The sequence below is a fragment of the Macadamia integrifolia genome, chromosome 11 (genome assembly GCF_013358625.1).
Source record: "Macadamia integrifolia cultivar HAES 741 chromosome 11, SCU_Mint_v3, whole genome shotgun sequence".
Classification (NCBI taxonomy): domain Eukaryota; kingdom Viridiplantae; phylum Streptophyta; class Magnoliopsida; order Proteales; family Proteaceae; genus Macadamia; species Macadamia integrifolia.
Window position 1 is genome coordinate 26,554,492 of NC_056567.1, and position 19,679 is coordinate 26,574,170.

The 19,679-nt window shown below is 36.7% G+C and overlaps 1 protein-coding gene across 1 annotated transcript in view; it reads right to left on the reverse strand.

The window, feature by feature from the left end:
* Positions 1-5,775: 5,775 nt before the first annotated feature.
* LOC122093823 (rho GTPase-activating protein 7-like) overlaps positions 5,776-19,679 on the reverse strand; it is an 86,958-nt gene continuing 73,054 nt past the window's right edge. Inside the window, exons 16-22 of the mRNA XM_042664324.1 lie at positions 19,058-19,118; positions 18,882-18,965; positions 16,590-16,703; positions 16,332-16,501; positions 15,637-15,706; positions 6,530-6,733; positions 5,776-6,420 (exon numbers count right to left, since the gene is read on the reverse strand). Of these exons, the coding sequence (XP_042520258.1) occupies positions 6,223-6,420; positions 6,530-6,733; positions 15,637-15,706; positions 16,332-16,501; positions 16,590-16,703; positions 18,882-18,965; positions 19,058-19,118 (901 nt within the window). The 3' untranslated portion in view covers positions 5,776-6,222. The remainder of the gene's footprint in view (positions 6,421-6,529; positions 6,734-15,636; positions 15,707-16,331; positions 16,502-16,589; positions 16,704-18,881; positions 18,966-19,057; positions 19,119-19,679) is intronic.

Genomic DNA, 19,679 nt, shown 5'->3' on the forward strand with positions numbered 1-19,679 from the left:
TCACTTCCCTTCCTTTTACTAGCAACTAAATGGAGCCTCAAGTCAACGAATACAACTGCAGACAAGATCGCATTCCGAACAACTCTCATTGCACTGAAAGATCAAAGACTTTGTGCCCAGATCTGTCCTACAAAAGTACATTTCATGAAGAAATAATGGATAGATAGGCTCACTCCATCTCATGTATAAAGGGCAAATAGTAGGGTGGAATGACCAATATGGCATTCTACATTGAAGCTGACCAAGGTATCAATTTTCCAAAGACTCCTTGTGTAGAAGGTTTTGTATTGAGAAGGTGTAGCAACTTATCTAATCAAAAGGAGACAAGAAAGAAAATATCTGTAAGCTGATCAAGAAGGTCGACAACCTATCAAAATCCCACCTCACCAAGCCACCCTCCTAGCAACTGAAGCAACCATTATTCTTTAAATGAACAATGGAATACATGTTGAAATTGTGTGGTCCAACACACATTTATTTGTGTTATTTTGTCAATTATTATTCGAGGTTTCTAATTTCATTTTGTGTCATGTTGTATGTATACTTTGTGGTTTATGGAATTTATTAGATGCTACTATTATTATTTAATTTACTAAATTAGTGGACTGGTTTTGTGGGTGGTCATCCGGATGAGTCACTTTGTAGTTCTTGGTTTGACCACACCAATCATGAGGTATTGTTGGAATACGATGAGTTTGAGGTGCAAGTTAAAATTGCTCAAACTATGGGAGACATGAGGACTAGTCTTTGGGGGATCAATGACATAAGGTCCATTGAGTCTATCCATGGAAAAACCTCGTGAAACATTGAGTGTTGATCTTAGTGACTAATGTTTCATTGCTGGTGACTTGATAATTACAAAAGTCTACGCATATTTACAAACTACTAGTGTGAAAAGATTATCATGAAATTGGTTTTGCAGAAAATGTTTTTATTTATTAATAAAAAATATTATCTATTTTTCCTTTTGCAAAATCGATTTTGACTTGTTTTATGATATGGGCAGTTCTGTATTTTTGTTCCCTTTTTTTTCTTTGGGGGTATTTTGTAAATGTCAAGATAAGTCCAAGGGTGTTCTGGATATGAAAGTTGGGTGGCTAGCATCTCACTTAGGGTTGGATTTTATGGTTAGTCATCTCCACCCTAGAGATATAAAATCTCAAGGTCACGCAAACAAGAGGATTTTTTGGAAACTCAAAATACCGGTTATGATATACTTGTCTAGCTGGTGTAAGCATCCTGATTACTTGTGAGATTCCTGAAATTTCTAATGGTGTCATCATGTTGTGATCATCTACAATACTCTTCTACAATTCTTTCTACAGGGTTGGACTTATATCTTCATAATGTATGTCGATTTTATTATGGTTTTGTTAGTCAATTCATATGATAAATCAATTTTATGACTTGGTTTTTCTTGAGTTCGTATCAAATGGTACTTCGAAGACTCTTTCTAATAATACAACGTAAGAAAACATTACAAAGAGTTGTTGGTATAAGGTTTTTTAAAATTTAAAATATTAAATCAAGAATTGCTCCATGCATTATTAGGGCATTCAAACTACTACATGAGACTTCACCCCAAAAAAAATCTACATGAGAGACTTATGGTTACTTAATAATCTGCAATTGTGGATTGTCAAAGGGAATATAATACTTGATCAAGCTAGTGTGCATAAGCTAAAAACTCCTTGAACAATTCTTGCACCAGGATTGCAACGAAAAGTGACCTTTCGCTTACTACGATTCAAGATAATAACTCAGGTTCTCCCTCTCTTCTCCGCTTCTATATCTATAGATTTATGATTGTTGAAATCCCATACCATTGAACTTACCAAGTGGTTGGATTGATCCTAAACTACCCTATCTACTATTATTTTTATATCTCAAATAAAAATAAATTACAAACAAGGACAAATTTAAGAAAAAAAGAAAAAGAATTAAGTCCCCCTAAGAAAATAAGTTCATTATAATTTTGTATAATAATATACCTACGTGTATGAGAAAAATTATTGTCACCACCCTAATCCATCGAAAAAAAAAATATTATACAAAGAATCTTAATCACTAATTAGATGTAAAAGTATTTTCAAATTTGATATTAAAATATAATTAATAATAAGGTAGTTATCCAAGTAACAATGGAAGATGATGTTTTCAAAAATCACAAGTTAAATCTTAATCATTCATTTTTACCTTTGTTTGTTTTTTTTGTTTTTGTTTTTTATTTTTATTTTTTTTTTAATTTAAACCATTGGTTCCCAATAAGAGTTTGGAGATTGCACACTAATGCTATAAGTATTGGTACACATGTCTATGAGATGTGCACCAATACAAAAGAGGATATTTGATTGAATTAGACTTTAAAGTTTAATACGTGGCTAATCAAAACCACATACATCTCAATGGCCAAATTTTAGTCCCAAGTAAACATGAAAAGTTTTTTTTAGGTGAATGAAAATATATTAAAGAAAAGAAAAAAAAATACAAAGTCAAGTCATAGGCTATCCAAAGACCAAAGCCTAACAAATAAAGAATCACGGAGAGAGGACAAAACAACCATCAAGGGGGATTCAAGAAAACTAGTGGTGGGGGCAAATTACATGCCAAGACAAAAATGAAATGCTAAAAGAAGGGGGAGGGAGAAACAAAAGAAAAGATGCTTCATCAAAATTAGGGGTAAAGGAATATAAGTGGAAGATCCCAAGCCAAAACAAGATACCTATTTCTAAAAGAATTTAGGCACCTGGCACACTTAAAAATGATTTTATTCCTCATCTCGAAGGTGATGGCATTCCATTTTTTATCAATAGAACGGGAAGTGGAAGTCCAACTCCTTTTATTTCTTTCCCACCAAATATGGTGAATTGTTGCAACAAAACCAACTTACCTATAATATCATAAGAAATTTTGCCATTGAATTCTTTTAAGACCCACCTCCATTCCCTGTCAGAAGAAAGGATAACTCTAGGGAGAGGCCAACATTTCCTAAGGATACCATTTGAAACCGACTTGAAAAAGGGACAGGAGAAAAAAAGATGATCCACACTTTCTATAGAGTTCCAACAAAGGTAACAATTAGGAATGGATATATTACTTAGAAGAAGAAACTCTTGTATGGAGAGGGATTTAGTCATAGCCCTCCAAGCAGTAAAGGAATGCCTAAGGATGAAAGAACTAAACCAAATAGACCTAAACTATGGAACAATAGGAGCTCTAATGCACATCAGATTCCAAGCAGTAGAACTAGTGAATTCATTAATAGAGTTATCCCATTGATCTAAATCCCCACTATCCCTAGGCCTAAAGCAAATATTGGGGAGTTTCTTCCAAACTTCTATAAGAGAGAGAGCATTACCAGGGTCAGGAAGCCAATTCCCATTTCTTAAGATAGAGGAAACCTTAGCAAACCTATCTGAACCAACATCATATCTGATTCTGTCACCATATTTTAAAATAAAGACACCATCAGGATGCCAATTTTCAAGCCAAAGAAATGTGTCAAAGCCATCATCAATAGAAGATTGAATTTTCTCAAGACACAAAATGTCTATATTTAAGAAATTTCCTCTTGAACCAAGAAATATCCAAAGGATAAGGGGCAGTCCAAACCGAGTCAGACTTGAGGTATCTAAAATACACCCGATCAACCAAATGCTCTTCTTTCGAGAGGCAATATTCCAGATAAACTTAACAATCCCCAAAATATTATACTCTTTAACTTTACGAAGACCAAAACCTCCTTCCCTTTTTGGAAAATAGACCTTACCCCAACTTATGGGATGGAGAAATTTTACACTATCCTGAAATTTCCAAAGGAAGGAAGCCATAAGAGATTCGATCTTTGAAGAGATAGAAGCTAAAACCCCAAAAACCCCACACCAAAAAATGTAGGAATTTTGCATAACTAATCTAATGAGCTCAAGGCAACCAGCAAAAGATAGAAGTTTACTTTTCTAAAGTTAAAGTCTCTTGCAAAGCCTATCAAGAATATGAGAGAACAATGATGAGCAGCAAGCTTCGAAGAAATCAAAGGCAATCCTAGATATGTGATAGGAAGGTGGCCCTTAGGAATGCCTAATATTGCACTAAGTTAGGCCTTAAGATGCATAGACACTACTCCAAAGAAGGAGAGAGATTTATGAGGATTGATAGAAAGTCCAGACAAAGCAGAGAAGGTGGCTAAATCACCAGAAATAGCAAACACTGATGAAAGCGAGGCTTTAACAAAGATCATTAGGTCATCAGCAAATAGAAGGTGGGTTATCTTTAAAGCATTGCACTTAGGGATAGGCTGGATGATGTTTGCCTCAGTTTTGATCAAGAAGATTTTAAAGAGATCATCCATGGCAATAGAAAATAGCAGAGGCGATATGGGACAACCTTGTCGGATTCCCAACTTGGATTTAAAATAACCTTGAGGGGAACCATTAACCAACACAGAGAAATGAGGAGATGAAATGCAACAATGAATCCAATAATGAAAATAGATGGAAAATTCATCATGGAAAGATGTTGGTCAATATATTCCCATCTGATAGAATCAAATGCCTTGTGAATATCCAGCTTACTCAAACTCTATTCGAAGTTCTAGTAAAATTATTAAAATACTATCAAATGGAAATAAACATAAAATACAAAATGACCTCTTTTGTGATTTTAACTATTTCCTCTACTCATTTTAAACTGAAATTGTACCAATGAGATGCCTACTTGGTCGTCTACCACATAGACAACCCATGTATTGCCATGAGCAAATAGTAAAACGTTATACTTCGATAGGAATAGTGATGAGAAAGAAACCTTTTATTTACTAGACCATGGTATGAGATATAGAAAATTCAATTTGTGTTTTATGCCCCCCACCCCCAACCCCTCCCAAATGAAAAAAGGGCCGAGGGAGCGGCTAGAAAACCATCAAAAAATGTATGTGAGTTTTTTTGTTGTCCATCCACCATGATTTGACCATATGACACTCTTGAATAGATGAATTTCATAGTTAACTCCCATCACTCTTCCCTAGTCCAATCTAAAGTTCAAATGTGGTGGATTAAGATGTTTTCTCTTTCCTCTTACCCATGGGTGAAGAGAAACTAGGTCATAAAATAAAAATAAAGTAAAAAATGGTTTATGACTAGATGTTGCTTCTCCAAGAAATTTTTTTTCCATTGAAAAGAATCTGGGCAAAGAGAAACGGCCTCATTTTCTAATCTGACATCCTTCTGAAGTAATTCTCCCTAGCCCATACATTAATGGGATCTTCTGGTCATAACTACATTGGTTATAAGTTGGACTGTAACCATGACCTTCACGTTGCTTCGTGCAAACTCCAGTGAGACTAAAAACTTGTTGATACATAGAACTCAAAGTCCCCTCCCATTCAGCCTGATTTGATTTGATTTGATTTTGTCACGTGCCTTGGACTACAGTGGAATGCATAGAAACACCAAGGAGGCCAAGGCATTAGATGTCTCGAAAAAAGGATTAAATTTGAGTCTGAACTTGAAAATGTGACAACTTCGGTAATTTCCTAAATGTCCAACAGTGAATTTTGCTACATCATTTTTCATGTGGCCAGATCAGGCCATGGTTAGATTTGGTCTTTAGGATACAATGGCACTAGCCGCACTACAAGCTGGAAAATAACTTCTGTAAATGTCATGACTTTCTTGGAACATTTACATTTTGGTGCTGCCAAAACGCATGAGGCTTTGTCCAATCTATTTATTTATTTTTAATTAAATTGTGATGATATCAAATTGGTAGAATCAGCTCTTCTGTAGAAAACCCTTCCACTAAGTGACCATTTTCCATATTGGTTACAAGCGGTCATATAAATAGAATACATCAATACAAACGGACAAATTACAAGAAAACTAAGCAGACTGCTCTTTCCCAGTTGTATCGCGGTACTCAAAAAGTGTGTACAGAAGATCATCATCAATAAATTAACCCTCAAAAAGTAACAATGATACAACGAGAGGACTTGCTAACTTTACACCAATTATGAAGGGAAAACAGAAGGAAAAAGAACCAAAAATATTACTTAGTGCAGCACTCCATAAGATATCATCAGCAGTGGAAAAGGGATGGGGGTGGGGGGCATACAGAAAAAATGGAAAAGGCAAAAGAAATCAGAAAAAAGATACAGATAAGATATATATGCGGCGGTATCAAGGATATACAAAGGCAAGAAGACACCCTTATCTCACAGATAGTGTATCATCTCGGACTGTTCCATGGAGAGGATGATGATGGTTTGTATGCCATCCCTTGTGAAGAGGCTGTCCCATAACTCAAATCAAGGTTGTGAAGCTGTTCCATGAGCTGGGAGCGTCGCTCTTTGAAAAAGTCGAGACGTGTTGTCAATTCCACCAAAGCTGAAGATGCTGCAGATGGATGCCTCTGATATTCCATCCCCTGTTCCATACAACCCAACAGGTCCTTGTCATCAAGGATACATTTTACAGGCAATCTCAACAGCCAAAAAGAACAGAAAGTTTAACTGGATGCTGGATGGCCATCCTACCTCTGCTGCTCTAGATGTGGATGGTATGATGCTGGAATCAACACCACAGAGCTCATCTACAGAAATGCCAGATGCCTCTGTACTTTTTGATTCACTTATGCTTGTTGAATCCACAAACAGCTTCCGTGTAAGGTGCCTGCTACTACTGGCAGATGGCAATACTTGACCCTTGATGTTCTTCCAATCTGAAACTGAGGGGCCCTCCTGTAAAAATACATTAAGAATGACATTTTAGGGATGAAAAAAACTGCTTCACCTTGAGTGTGAATTCCCTGGATCATCCAGCATAACATAAGCTAACTTCTTCCGATAAGATATGCTAAATAAAAATAACAAGATTGACCCCTTCACCACAACCTCTCTTCACCCAGGGACCATATGATGCCGTTGCAGAAGCATGACTGAATATGCCACTAACAGTTTAGAGGCCCAAGCCAAGGAGAACCAGTCCAAAATTAGGCCATCTGTTCCAGCGAGGATAATTTAATCTTTTAGGAGTAACAGGGGCTATATTGTAATCAGAGCTAATTTAAATTGGAGTCTATAGTGGTTTACAGGTTTTCGGTTAACATGTTTTGAGTCATCATAGGAATTACATCGAGTTGCGTCTACTTTAGTTTTTGACAGCTTGAGAATGGGAATCCATATGTGAGTTTATTATACATATGCACTTACCCTCACCCCCAACCCCACCTCCCCCACCCAAAAAAAAAAAAAAAAATATTCGATATATATAGTTGAATTAATAGAATAATTTTGAGTTTCATGCGCTGCTGAGTTGATGGTCATGTGACTGATTTTCTCTCTTCTAATCCAAGCCTTTCCATCAGGCATATTCTTTCCAAACTTCTCAGACTTGTATTCTTCTTTTCTTCGGTTCTTATTACCTCTTTTTTTTTTCAATTCTTCTCCTTCCTACTTTGTAGATACCCTGTATACCCATTTAGTCTGTCATATTCCAGCTTGCTTCTTTGATAAATAGCTTCTCTAGTAGTAGATTACCTGTTGTGGTTACAATTCAATTAACATTCTCTTATATTCCAGCTTTATCACATCATAAATTGATTTTATAACCCTCTCAGTACTGAATTTTTCTCTGCAACTAATCCATAACTCTAAACTGCATTAAAATAGTATTTTCTGGTTTGGATCTGTTAAATTAGACCTAGCGATTCTGTTGGTTGCTAGAGTTGCAGCCAATTTAACTTGCTTTGAGAAGTTACAGCTCTCTTTCACCAGATCTTGTTACCACTCATCAGTCTTATTTCTGACATTAAAAAATAGGAACATCTTGTTGTAACCAAAGTAGGTGAAAAAGTTCTAACTTTTTTGCAATCTTATGATAACACATTTTTTCCCCAATCAGTGTAAATCCTGTCACTTCACACAAGACAATGACAGCTCATAATGGGAACTCATTTTCAGCTTATTTGAAAACCTTTTTGCCTCTGCCTTAAATGACAGATGGAATAAGACAAGTGACAATCAAAAGAAGGTAACAACTTCCCAATTCACCACTTTGGTGACAAGAAGTTGTGATGAGCACAATAATGTGTGAAATCTTAGGGATATAAGTGTACATTTTGCCCCCACTTTGGATAGTACTACTTTTATTTTTCTTGTTTGTTTTTAGTTTCCAAGTCTACAAGAGAAAGTGCTTAAAGTGAATCAAGAACTGGTCCAAGCTTGAACTAACTTGTCCAAAGGTGGGACCCACTCATTGGTACCACATCCTCTCTCCTACAAAATCCTGAAGATTATTCTCTCCTTGCCACCTCACAAGATCTTGAAGATGCTACGCAAAGATTCCTTTCTGATTTAATCAAGACTGCAACATATTGGTTAATATTGCAGGGAAGGAATAGAATTTGTTTATTTTGGAAACAGATTCTCTCTTTCCTCACACAATATCTCAGAGAATGAGGATTTTTACCAAGATTTAATTTAATTTAATTTTCTTTCTTTTCTTAAAAAAGACTTGTAAAAAGGAGGCAAGACCAAAGCCCTATAAAAGCCCCTTCCTCCCCCTCCTATTTTGATTATTCCCCTTAGTTTATTTTCTAGTTTATGTTTAGTTCTCTTCTCTCTCTCTCTCTCTCTTTAGTTTTAGTTCTTCTTTACTTTTGCTTTAATCACTTTTGTAATAACTTTTTATGTCAATTAATGCAAGCACTCTTTTATTCTTATTCAGCCTATTATGTTTATGATTTATGCAATTGAGTTGTAATTTTTAAAGTTATAGTTCTAGGCTTAGATCTAGGTGACAAGATCACGAGCCGTGGAATATCTTCTTTTTTTTTCAAGATTTGTTTTCTCTAGTACTAGAAATTTCAGATTTGGTTTATTCCAGATCAGATTTTTAGTTCTGGTAGTATCTCAAATCACCCAAGCTTTCAAGTTCAAGCATTGATTCAAGTAAGTAGGCTCCTTCAGTAATCTTCTCTCCCCTCTTCCGAATACCCTTTCTTTCTTAATTTAAGGTTTTAATTTTAGTCGTTACATTATTGCTATCCCTTTCCCCCCAGGTTCATGGCTAGTGTATGTGCTGTTTTGCCCCTCCTAGTCATAGAACCATCATTTTATTGTTTTTATTTTAATTGTCTCCCTTTCCCTAAGTCAAGAAGCGTAACCCTTGTAAGAGTGACTCTCTAGTCAAGTAGGGAAGCTCATATTATGATGCATTCCTCAGGCTAAGTAGAGAAACCTACTTGTGAGTCTCTCTCTAGCTTTATCCCCTTTCTTTTACTTTATTTTTATTTCAGCATTTTTTTCCTCTATTTTTTTTTTTAAATTGCGTGGGTTGTTTATTTTCAGCTATTTATTTATTTATTTAATTTTAATTGCGTGGCTTGCGTGTTTAAATTCTTAGATGACGAATGATTAGGACGTTATTTTAGATACATATGTTTAGGACGGTAATTAGAATTAGATCACAATCATTGATCGGTTCACTTTCGCATTATTAAAAGAAGCAAAAAAATAAAGTGGCTACTCTCCCTGTGTTCGACCCATAGCTACACTGATCCGTACGCTTGCGATTACATTTTAAAATCTCAAACAAGTTGCACCCTTCAAAAAGTGCGAAGGTACAAGTTTGATAATTACGAGAGTATCTGGTTTTCCTGAAATTGGGTTAATTTTCAGATTATAGTTTTCTTTGATTTCTTTCATTCTATGAAATCTGATCCTGGTCCTTAAGGTGTGCTTTTAGCATTGAGACCTTCAAAGGTTTCTCACTAAACCACATCATTGTAATACACCAACACTTCAACAACAATAACAACACAACTCAGCCTTATCCCAACTAAATGGGGTCGGCCACATGGATCCGCGTTAGAACAAAGGAAAAGAAAAAGAAAGAAGAGTAGATAAAGGAGAAAAGAAAGAAAGAGAAAGAAAGGACAGGGACGAAACAAAGCACCGCAACACCTTTAGGACATCCCACTTAAGAACGATCGGCGACTCAGATTATTGCCTTCCAAGCAGCTTTGTTAGATGCTATACTAGGGTCAAGACCTAGCTTTTGCATGTCTCTCCTTCTCATCAATGGTAATTTTCGCCCCCGAGCCCTTTTAACTCCATCTATTTGGATTTGATCACTCCTCCATACTGGACATCCAAATACCCCCTTTGGACATGTTTAAACCATCTTAATCGACATTCTTTGAACTTATCCTGAATCGGGGCAACTCTCAAGTCATTTCTTACCTGGTCATTCCTCACTCTATCTCTTAGAGTTTTGCCGCACATCCATCTCAACATCATCTCTAACACACCCAACTTATCAACATTACACTTCTTGAGTGCCCAGCATTTCTCGCCATACATCATAGTCGATCTTACACTTGTCTAGTAAAACTTTCCTTTAAGCTTTAGAGGAATAAGTTGATCACACAACACTCCAGACACACCTCTCCACTTCATCCATCCTACTTTAATTCTATGTGAAACACCATCATCTATCTCTCCTTTTTGTTTAGGGTTGAGCACAGATATCTAAAGTAGTCACTTTGTAAGATCTCTCTCCCCTCAACCTTTCGTTATCGGTCCTCACTTGACTGAATTTGCACATGATACACTCCACCTTCGTTCTACTTATCTTAAGACCTCTCAATTCCAATGTAGATCTCCATAACTCCAACTTATCATTGACCCTTGCCACTGTTTCACCCACCTATACATATCATCAGCAAAATGCATACACCACAGAACCTCTCCTTGGATGTTCCTAGTTAAATCATCCATGATAATTGTAAACAGGTAAAGGCTCAAAGCATACCCTTAATGTAACGCGACTGTAATTGGGAACTCACTACCTTGACCTCCCTTAGATCTTACATTAGGCACCACACCCCTATACATGTCTTAATTATATCCACGTATTTGCTTGACACCCCTTTCTTCTCTAATACATGCTAGATTAAATCTTTGAGAACCCTATCGTAGGCCTTTTCTAGATCGATGAAGACCTTATGGAGATCTCTCTTGTAAGTTCTTGATTTTCCCATAAGCCTCCTAAGAAAGTAAATTGCTTCTGTCTTAGATCTCCCAGGCATAAAACCGAATTGGTTCCCCGAGATATTAGTTTCTCTTCTTATGTAGACTTCTATTACCTTCTCCCACAACTTCATAGTATGACTCCTAAACTTATGCCCTTATAGTTATTGCGCTTTAAATATCGCCTTTATTTTTCTCGTGCCCATAATCTTATTAAACAACTTGGTTAGCCATACAACCCCACATAGTACCAAACTCTTCCACACTTCAATTGGGCCCTCATCCGGACCTGGTGTCTTCCCTACCTTCATCTTTCTAAAGGCTTCCTTAACCTCGGTCACACCTATCTTACGTACATATCTATGATGCATGTTGTCAAGATGGGTACTCAAACCACTCCTACCAGTACTATCTCCATTCAATAGGTCACAAAAATACTCATCTATCTCCTCTTTATGTCCTCATCCTTCACAAGTACTCTACCATCATCACTCTTAACACATCGAACATGATCGAGATCCCTACTCTTCCTTTCCCATATTTTAGCTATTTTGTAAATAGCTTTTTCCCCTTGGTATTTAAATGGTTGTGCAAGTCATCATATTTCTTGCCCTTGCTTTCCCCACAATCTTCCTTGCCTCATTTCTGGCAGCCTTATATCTCTCTTTATCATCAACCACCTGAGTCCTTTGCCAAATCTTAAAGTTATCCTTCTTGACCTTGATGGCTGCCTAGACTCCCTCATCCCACCACCAAGTCTCTCTAGGGGCCACCTGAGTACCCCTAAACAACCCTAGAACCTCTTTAGCAACTTTCTTAATGCAATATGTCATCTCATTCACATTGTGTTGTCGTTCCCTTCACAATCCCACTTCCTTGCTTCACACTTTATCTGTAAAAGACCCCAAGGCCACTCCATTCAATCTCCACCACCTTATCTCAATACACTAACACTTGGACTTCCCGAATTACTTGCGTCAGACACTACATGGACTAATGAGCCATACTATAAAACTATGGGAGAAGGTTATTGAAGCCTATTTGAGAAGGTAAACTCATATCTCGGTGACCCAATTTGGCTTTACGTCAAGTAGATCCACGATAGAAGTTACCTACTTATTGAAGAGGCTCATGGAAAGATATAGAGATATCAAGAATGGTCTCCATATAATATTTATTGATATGGAAAAACCTACAACAGGGTTCCTAGAAATTTAATCCAGCATGTTCTTGTGAATAGAGCGCTGTCGAGTATATGTGGATGTAAGTAAAGATTGTATGAGGGTGTAGTGACAAGTGTGAGATATGTGGGAGGTCAAGGCAAGTCATTCCCAAGTATGATTAGGTTTCATCGAGGATCAACTTTAAGCCCTTATTTATTTGCGCTTATTATGAATGAGCTAACCAAGAACATTCAAGACAAGGTCCTATGGTGTATGCTCTTCGTTGATGATATCGTCTTGGAGGATGAGTCAAAGACGGAGTATATGATGTGTACTTTTAGTCACTCTATGATGGATGATGACATGGTGAGAACTGAGGAAAGAGAAATACTGCAAAATGACTTTCATTTCTCGGATCAATTATAAATAAAGAATGTGATATTGAGGATGACATTTCACGAAGAATTAAAGTGGGATGGATGAAGTGGAGAGGTGCGATCAAAGCGTTGTGTGACCGACGTGTCCCGTTAAAGCTAAAAAGGGAAGTTCTATAGGACTGTTGTACAATTGGCTATGATGTACGGGGCGGAATGTTGAGTTGTTAAGAAGTGTCATATTGTGAAGCTATGTGTAGCTGAGATAGGATGTTAAAATGGATGTGTAGAAAGACTAGAAAGAGGATAAAGTAAGGAATGAACGTATTAAAGCTCATTTGGGAGTTTCCCACTCCCCAATCAATGACAAACTTTGAGATAGCCGTTTGAGGTCGTATGGTCATGTTCAACAGAGGCCTAGGGATGCCCCAATAAGGAGTGATATGATTCCCATTCAAGGGCCTAAAAGAGCTAGGTACAGGCCTAAAATGACCATAGGAGTTGTGAGGAATGACATGCACAATTTGGGTCTTGTACCAAGTATGACCTCGGATAGAGCCTATTGGAGAGCAAGATCCATATAGCAAATCCCATTTAGCTGAGATTCTCCGGACTTGTTGGGTTGTCCCTCTTTCTGTTTTGCTTTCATTTTTTCATCTTTCATTCATCATTCATCATCTCTCACCTGTCATTGTTTATTTTTCCATTTACAATTCTCATATCATTTCCTATCCCTCTTTACGCATCTCTTCGTCTCCCTTTTTTTTTTTTTTTTTTTGTTTAGACATCAGCTTTCCCTACTTTGTTTTGTTTGAATCCATGTAGCTGACCCCATTAAGTTAGGATAACGCTTAGTTTGTGGCTGTTGTAGACTCTACAACATGGACATTGGACTGGGATTTATTGGTTCTTCAATCTTTGGCCAACTTTTCATCTTAATTTCATTGGATGGGGCACATTGTATTGTTTGCACAAGAACGTAAACTATGGACTGGAGGACTAATGAATCTGATTGGCCTGCAGCTAATGGGCCCACTAATAGTATGGAAGAGATCTCTATCTAACGGCTAGATATGGGAAGATTTGAATCTATATCTAAAAAAGGAGCAACCCAGTGCACGAGGCTCCCGCTACTGTAGGGTCTGGGTGGGGCAAATGTATGCAGCCTTATCCCTTTCTTCACAGGAGAGGCTGTTTCCAAGTATTGAACTTGTGACCAACATGTGCAGGGTCGGGTTAGGGCATATTTGAATCTAGATCTAATGGTCTTCAATATCTCAGCAACCCATTCCAGAATTTAAATAAGTCATAAAGAGGAAAGCATTTGAATTTTATGAAGTGGGATATAGGAGAGTAAAAAGGGGATCGATGGGTGCTATTATGGAGATAAAACAGGGAAGAAACAACCTTCAGTTGTTGGGGAGGGGTAGAGAGAGATAAAATAGGGAAGACATAAGAGATCTTACTGAATCTGATCCAGGATTTAATAGTGGAGAGAGCAAATAGGAAGGAAAGTAAATGTGATGTCCAACTAACCTAAACGTCCTACTTGACTCAAAATTAAATAATAAAAGAAATAACAACTTAGGCCAAGTTTTGGTATGATTTCTATTTCAATTTCAGATTGCTTTCATGAAATAGTCAACCAAATAGTTGGTCAAGAAATTGAAATTGTTTTGGTTACATCAATCTGAAATATTTCAAGGATAAGAAATCCGTTTGGTAGTTCAATTTCTGAGAATAAATTCTTTATATTTCTTTGGTAAAGGGTGGTGACGGCAGAAGCGGGGAGACAGAACAGGGCGGAGAAGGGGGTGGTGGTGAAGGTAGTGGCGGTGAGGTGGTGGTAGGCATGGAGGTAGCAGTGGTGGTGGTGGTGGTGGGTGTATGATGGTGGAATGATGGTGGTTTGGCCATTAAGAGAAGGGTGGTGTTTTACTTTAACATGAAATTACTAGTTTGCCCATCAAATTAACCATGTGCTCATTAAAGAGAGTGAAATAAATTTCAGTTGAAACAGCTCCTCAGCTTTTCAGAATTTATACTCCACTGAAATAAAGTGTAAAAATCAAACCAACCAAATTTCCGAAATATAAATCACCTCCATGAAATTGAAATAGAAATCACCTCATGAAATTGAAATAGAATTCATACCAAATCAGGCCTTAAATAAGTATAGAACACCTTCGAGCCACACCGTAAAAAAAGGGGAGTCCTAAACTGATCATAAAACTCAATTAAGATAACTTGAAATCTGGCTGGACTCTTAGAGTCCCTAATCCATCCTGCCACTATTACATTAATATCAAAATAATAAGACCCCCACAAAGAGATTTTACATAAGGTTCCTAAAAACTAGGAAACATGGAAAATAGGAGCTGTAAGCCAAGTAGATGGTTTCAAACTAGGCTTCACGAATTGGATAAACCTTATAAAAAAATTTGAACAGAAACTCAAACCATGGCTCAGTTTTGAACCAGAAATTGGCCCAAAACTAGGACCATGATCATGCTCTGCAATACATACCCTTGCCCATTTTAACTTTCAGTATACTATTACATTTTGAGCTCCTTACGTTGCCACTTCACAATTGCATACTCTTTTCTTTCCAGTAAATGATTTCAGTTTTTTGTGTATAAGAAATGAATTCTAGATTAGTAACTCGCTTAATAGAGAATATAACGTTGTACATGATGTGTTCATACCTAGATGAGAGATCCATATTAACCGAGTTTCTTTATTCTAAGATTTAACCTTCAGAAAGGTAAAGACTCTCACCAGCACCTAACACAAGTACTGAAACGCATCTAATATAGAAGGAGATATTCTAAATACATGGAATACATGAGAGCAAGATACATCACTCAGGCCCTCATGGAGAAAAGAAAACAAAATCAAACACTACTTTTATGAAATGGACAGGAGAACCATGAACATTTTCCAGTTCCAATTTTCCTTTTAATAATTTTTTTCCCGGGGGGGAGGGAGAGGAGGAAAGGAGGTTCAGCATCTTCAAGTTTCTAAATATACAAGTGAACCACAACAAATAAGAGAAGATTTTAAAATGACTCACCTCACTTCTTTGTTTCCTCTCATGATTAACAAAAGCAAGGCTCATGTCAAAATCTTGTTGAAGAAACTTCCTGCAGGCAACAAATAGTAATATGGTAAATGTAGAGGAAAAAAAGGACAATAAGCACAGACATATGCTTATCTTGCAGTTCCGCACTGAAAGACAATCATGTACGCATCCTACACTAAGCCAAATTATAATAATAATTAAAAATAAAAAAAAAATCCAACCCCTTTCAGATTCAATGGCAATGATCAAACATGCATTTCAGATTTCATCCAAATTTCAATACTGAAACCCCAGATCCTAAAGAACAAAAATTAGTCTACATCTTGAATAGAAACATTCATGAGATTATCATCTCTCTCCATTTTCACTCCCAAAAAGTAGGCTGCTGACCATTAGATGCAATCTGAGCTAGGTTTTCCTGAATGCAAAATTTACATGGTGAACTACATGTTAAAGGAGAGCACTAATTCATCCGAAAGGGTGGGGAGCCAGATTTAATAAATAGTTACCCAATTATTCCACAGCTCATAAGCCATCACTTACAATCCCAGTGACAGCAGAAGTGCAACTTCATAACCAACAACAACCCATAAGTGCAACTGAGATTAAAATCCTATAACAGGAAGTGAAAAGAAAAAAAAAAAGTCGATTAACAAATAGAAGTAACAGAAATTAAGACATCTTACTGTTGTGATTGAAGATTTTGGACATGTTGATAGCGGTCGCATGCATCAGAGAGGGAGCCAAAGTGATGCTGGCGTTGCTGGTTAAGTTGAAGGTGCAGTTCCGCAACTTTCTGCTTCAGCCTAGCAACATCTGCTTCAGCAAGAGCAATCTCCTCTAGCTCTGCCCTCGTCTTAACATTAGTAGTATGCCAAATGAGTGACTTTGATAGAATTCCATTAAAATGGGCCAAAAAAACTCTCTTGCACAAGAGTACAAACCTTGGAATCCATACCACGTGAGCTAGAAAGCTGTCCAGAAGACATGCTCAAACCAACCTCTAGTGCAGCTCTAAGATCTCTCTCAGCTTGCAACTGCTCCTGCAATCTAGAGACCTGCAACAGCAGTCAAATATGGTGAGCTTATCAAATTAGGTTTTCCCAGTGTAATCTAGAGAATATCATATAAATTACATAGTCTGGGATATTCGGCAATTTGATTACAACAGTAACTGTGACCTATGGAATTCAGTCTGATTGTAGAACAGGATATGATACCGAACAAGTTTGAACTTTAAAGTGGCAAGGCATACCAGCAGTTATAACTGTTGAACAAGATTTCAGAAGTAAACCCTTTGTTCTTTTTGATTTATTTCAGCATCCAATGATTAACCAGATTCCAATGAATGGTTAGACATATTTAGTGGGTTATGGAAAATTGAGATTGAATCCCTAAAAGCAAATCAGGAAAAAAAAAATATATATATATATATATATATCTTTGTGTTTATTGGAGGACAAAAGAAAATCAGGAGGTAATGTAGTTCAACGTTATAAAAAGAATCAAGAAGAAAGAAATACAACCAGGATCACTATAGAAGTTGATAGAATCAAATTTCAGAACAGAATAGCGGGAAAATAGGAGAAATTTAGTAAGTCAAAATCCAACGATGAGATTGTAGAGGGTAATCTGATCTAAAAGAAGCCAACAATAGAAGAATATATTCTAGAAGAACATGAAGAAGAAACAATAGAAGAAGACATGCTAGAAGAATATGAAAAAGAGGGAAAGCACCTCATCGCAGAAGAGATCAGATCTAGAAGAAGAAATGGAAGAGAAAAGCGAATGGCCAGGAGAGGAGCCTTCAGCCACGTGTGCAGACCTCTCAACAGCTCAAAAAAACACTTGAAAAAAAAAAAATCAATTTCTATTATCAGATAATGTCTACTCGATGGGTGTGTATATATATATATATATATATATAAACTTCTGAAATCTGAAATTTCTAATTAGACTCATAATAGTACTCCTAATCACTCACACTGACTAAAGTAAATAGACTCAAAAGTCAAGACAAAACTCTAACCTAGCTAAGAAATATCCTAATCTAACTCAAAGTCTAACTTAATTACTAATTTCGTATACTGACTTTACTCCCACTTTGACAGACTTACAATTGAGGCCCAACCTAAGAATATAAAAGGCTCAAACTATAATATACCCACCCAAAGATTGTTTCAGCTCATTGAACAGACACCACCACCCCTTGTGGGCCTTATAGACTTACATCTAGGTATCAATATGGGATCATAGTCCAATCAATCATGCAACTGCAACAAGAGGTCTGTTCAACCATAGGTTACAAACTTGGGAGTCAAACTTGGTTTCCTGGTGCACAAGCAGAGCAGACCCCAGAGTCATGGAGTTAACTTGGACATCTATGTAATTTTATTTATTTATTGAGTAGAATAACTTTTAGAGCTTAATAAAGTCATATTTTTTGTTGAAATACAATATATTTACCAGCCTGAACATCCAACTTATATCATTATCATAATAATATCATTTCATTACCAATTCATCAAGGAAGTTATGTGCCCAACTAGGTATCATTTTGAGTGTGTCAACTATTGAGGGTTTTAGGCTTTTAAACCACATTAATGAGACAAAGTCAGAATTTTGGACCTAATGGTTTGTCAAACTCAAAAAGTCAATAGAAAAATTAAGATAGATACTACAATTTCCAACTTAAAGACTAAATAATACCATAGTCTGGTCATAAAGGTGCTTGAAATTTCATTGAATTCACCTTAACCAATACACATCCTTTTAGCATTTTTGTAATGCTAAAACAAAAATTTACAAAAATGCAACCAAAAGAGCAGGGGGAGTCCCACGAGCATTTGGCCAAGTTTTATGCAGTAGGAGTTTCCAAGCTGGGTCAACTCCCAGGCCTTGGGAGTGGAATCAACTATCCCAAATCACAAGTGGGCTCCACATTGAGCAAGTTACATGTAAAACAGTAAGTGGAGTGTTGTTTCAACTACTTGGACTTATGAGCAGAATCAACCCAGCAGATTCAATGGGTTGACAGCCCAGTCACTAAGGAATGTATACAACAACATACAGCTTCCAAATGTGATAAGACTATACTCTGTTGTCAGGACCTGCTATGATCCAACTTTCTGATATTTGGAGCAAATTATACCATCCCTGGATACATTATAAATGAATACTAGATACAAGTGAAATCAAGGAGATCAGTATCGTATTAATGGTAAGGAACTATATACATCTTGCTCAAGGGCCAGGCGCCGTTCATGTAGAGCTTGTTTTCTTCTCTCCAAACTTGCTTGTAAGATTGCATTCCCCTTGGCCTGACACATAAAAATAGATCCATAATAGTACACACCCGCTCTATATGTTCATTGATCAATACACATAGATTAAAAAGTAGATTCAGAATTACCTCTTTTGCAATCCTGTTGCGCAACTCATTTTTTGTAATCTCAAGCCTCTGAATAGCAAGCCTAAATACGATTCATTTCATTAGATTGCAGCGGAAAAAGATTCATTCTACATTTGCACAACAATAATAATCACAAACAAAGACCATTTAAACTGGCTGCAAAGAAGAATTTGGTCATAGCTTCTTAAGTAATAATTATGGAAGAAAAATATATATATGGAAGAATAAGGTAACTATTGCAAATGCATAACAGATCATTTAGAAATGCCCTCTTTGCAATAGGCAATAGCCTGCAAAAGATTTCAATGTTAGCGTAGTTGATCACCTATAGATTGATCAGCTTTTAAAGTCGAGCTATTCTCAGTGATATTGCCAATCATGAAGAGAATTCTACAACAGCAAAAATAAACCCCATATGGAGGTGACTTTGATTGCATCAAACTACCAACAATTAAAACAACAGAAACCACAACCTCTTTCTTAATTAAGCTCAATTGACTACAGAAACCTTTTATGCTCAAAATTCAGGCCATATATATATATATATATATTGACGAACAAATAAATTTATTACCAAAAGAGAAAAGAACATACAAGGGAAAGAAAAAAGGGGGGGGGGGGG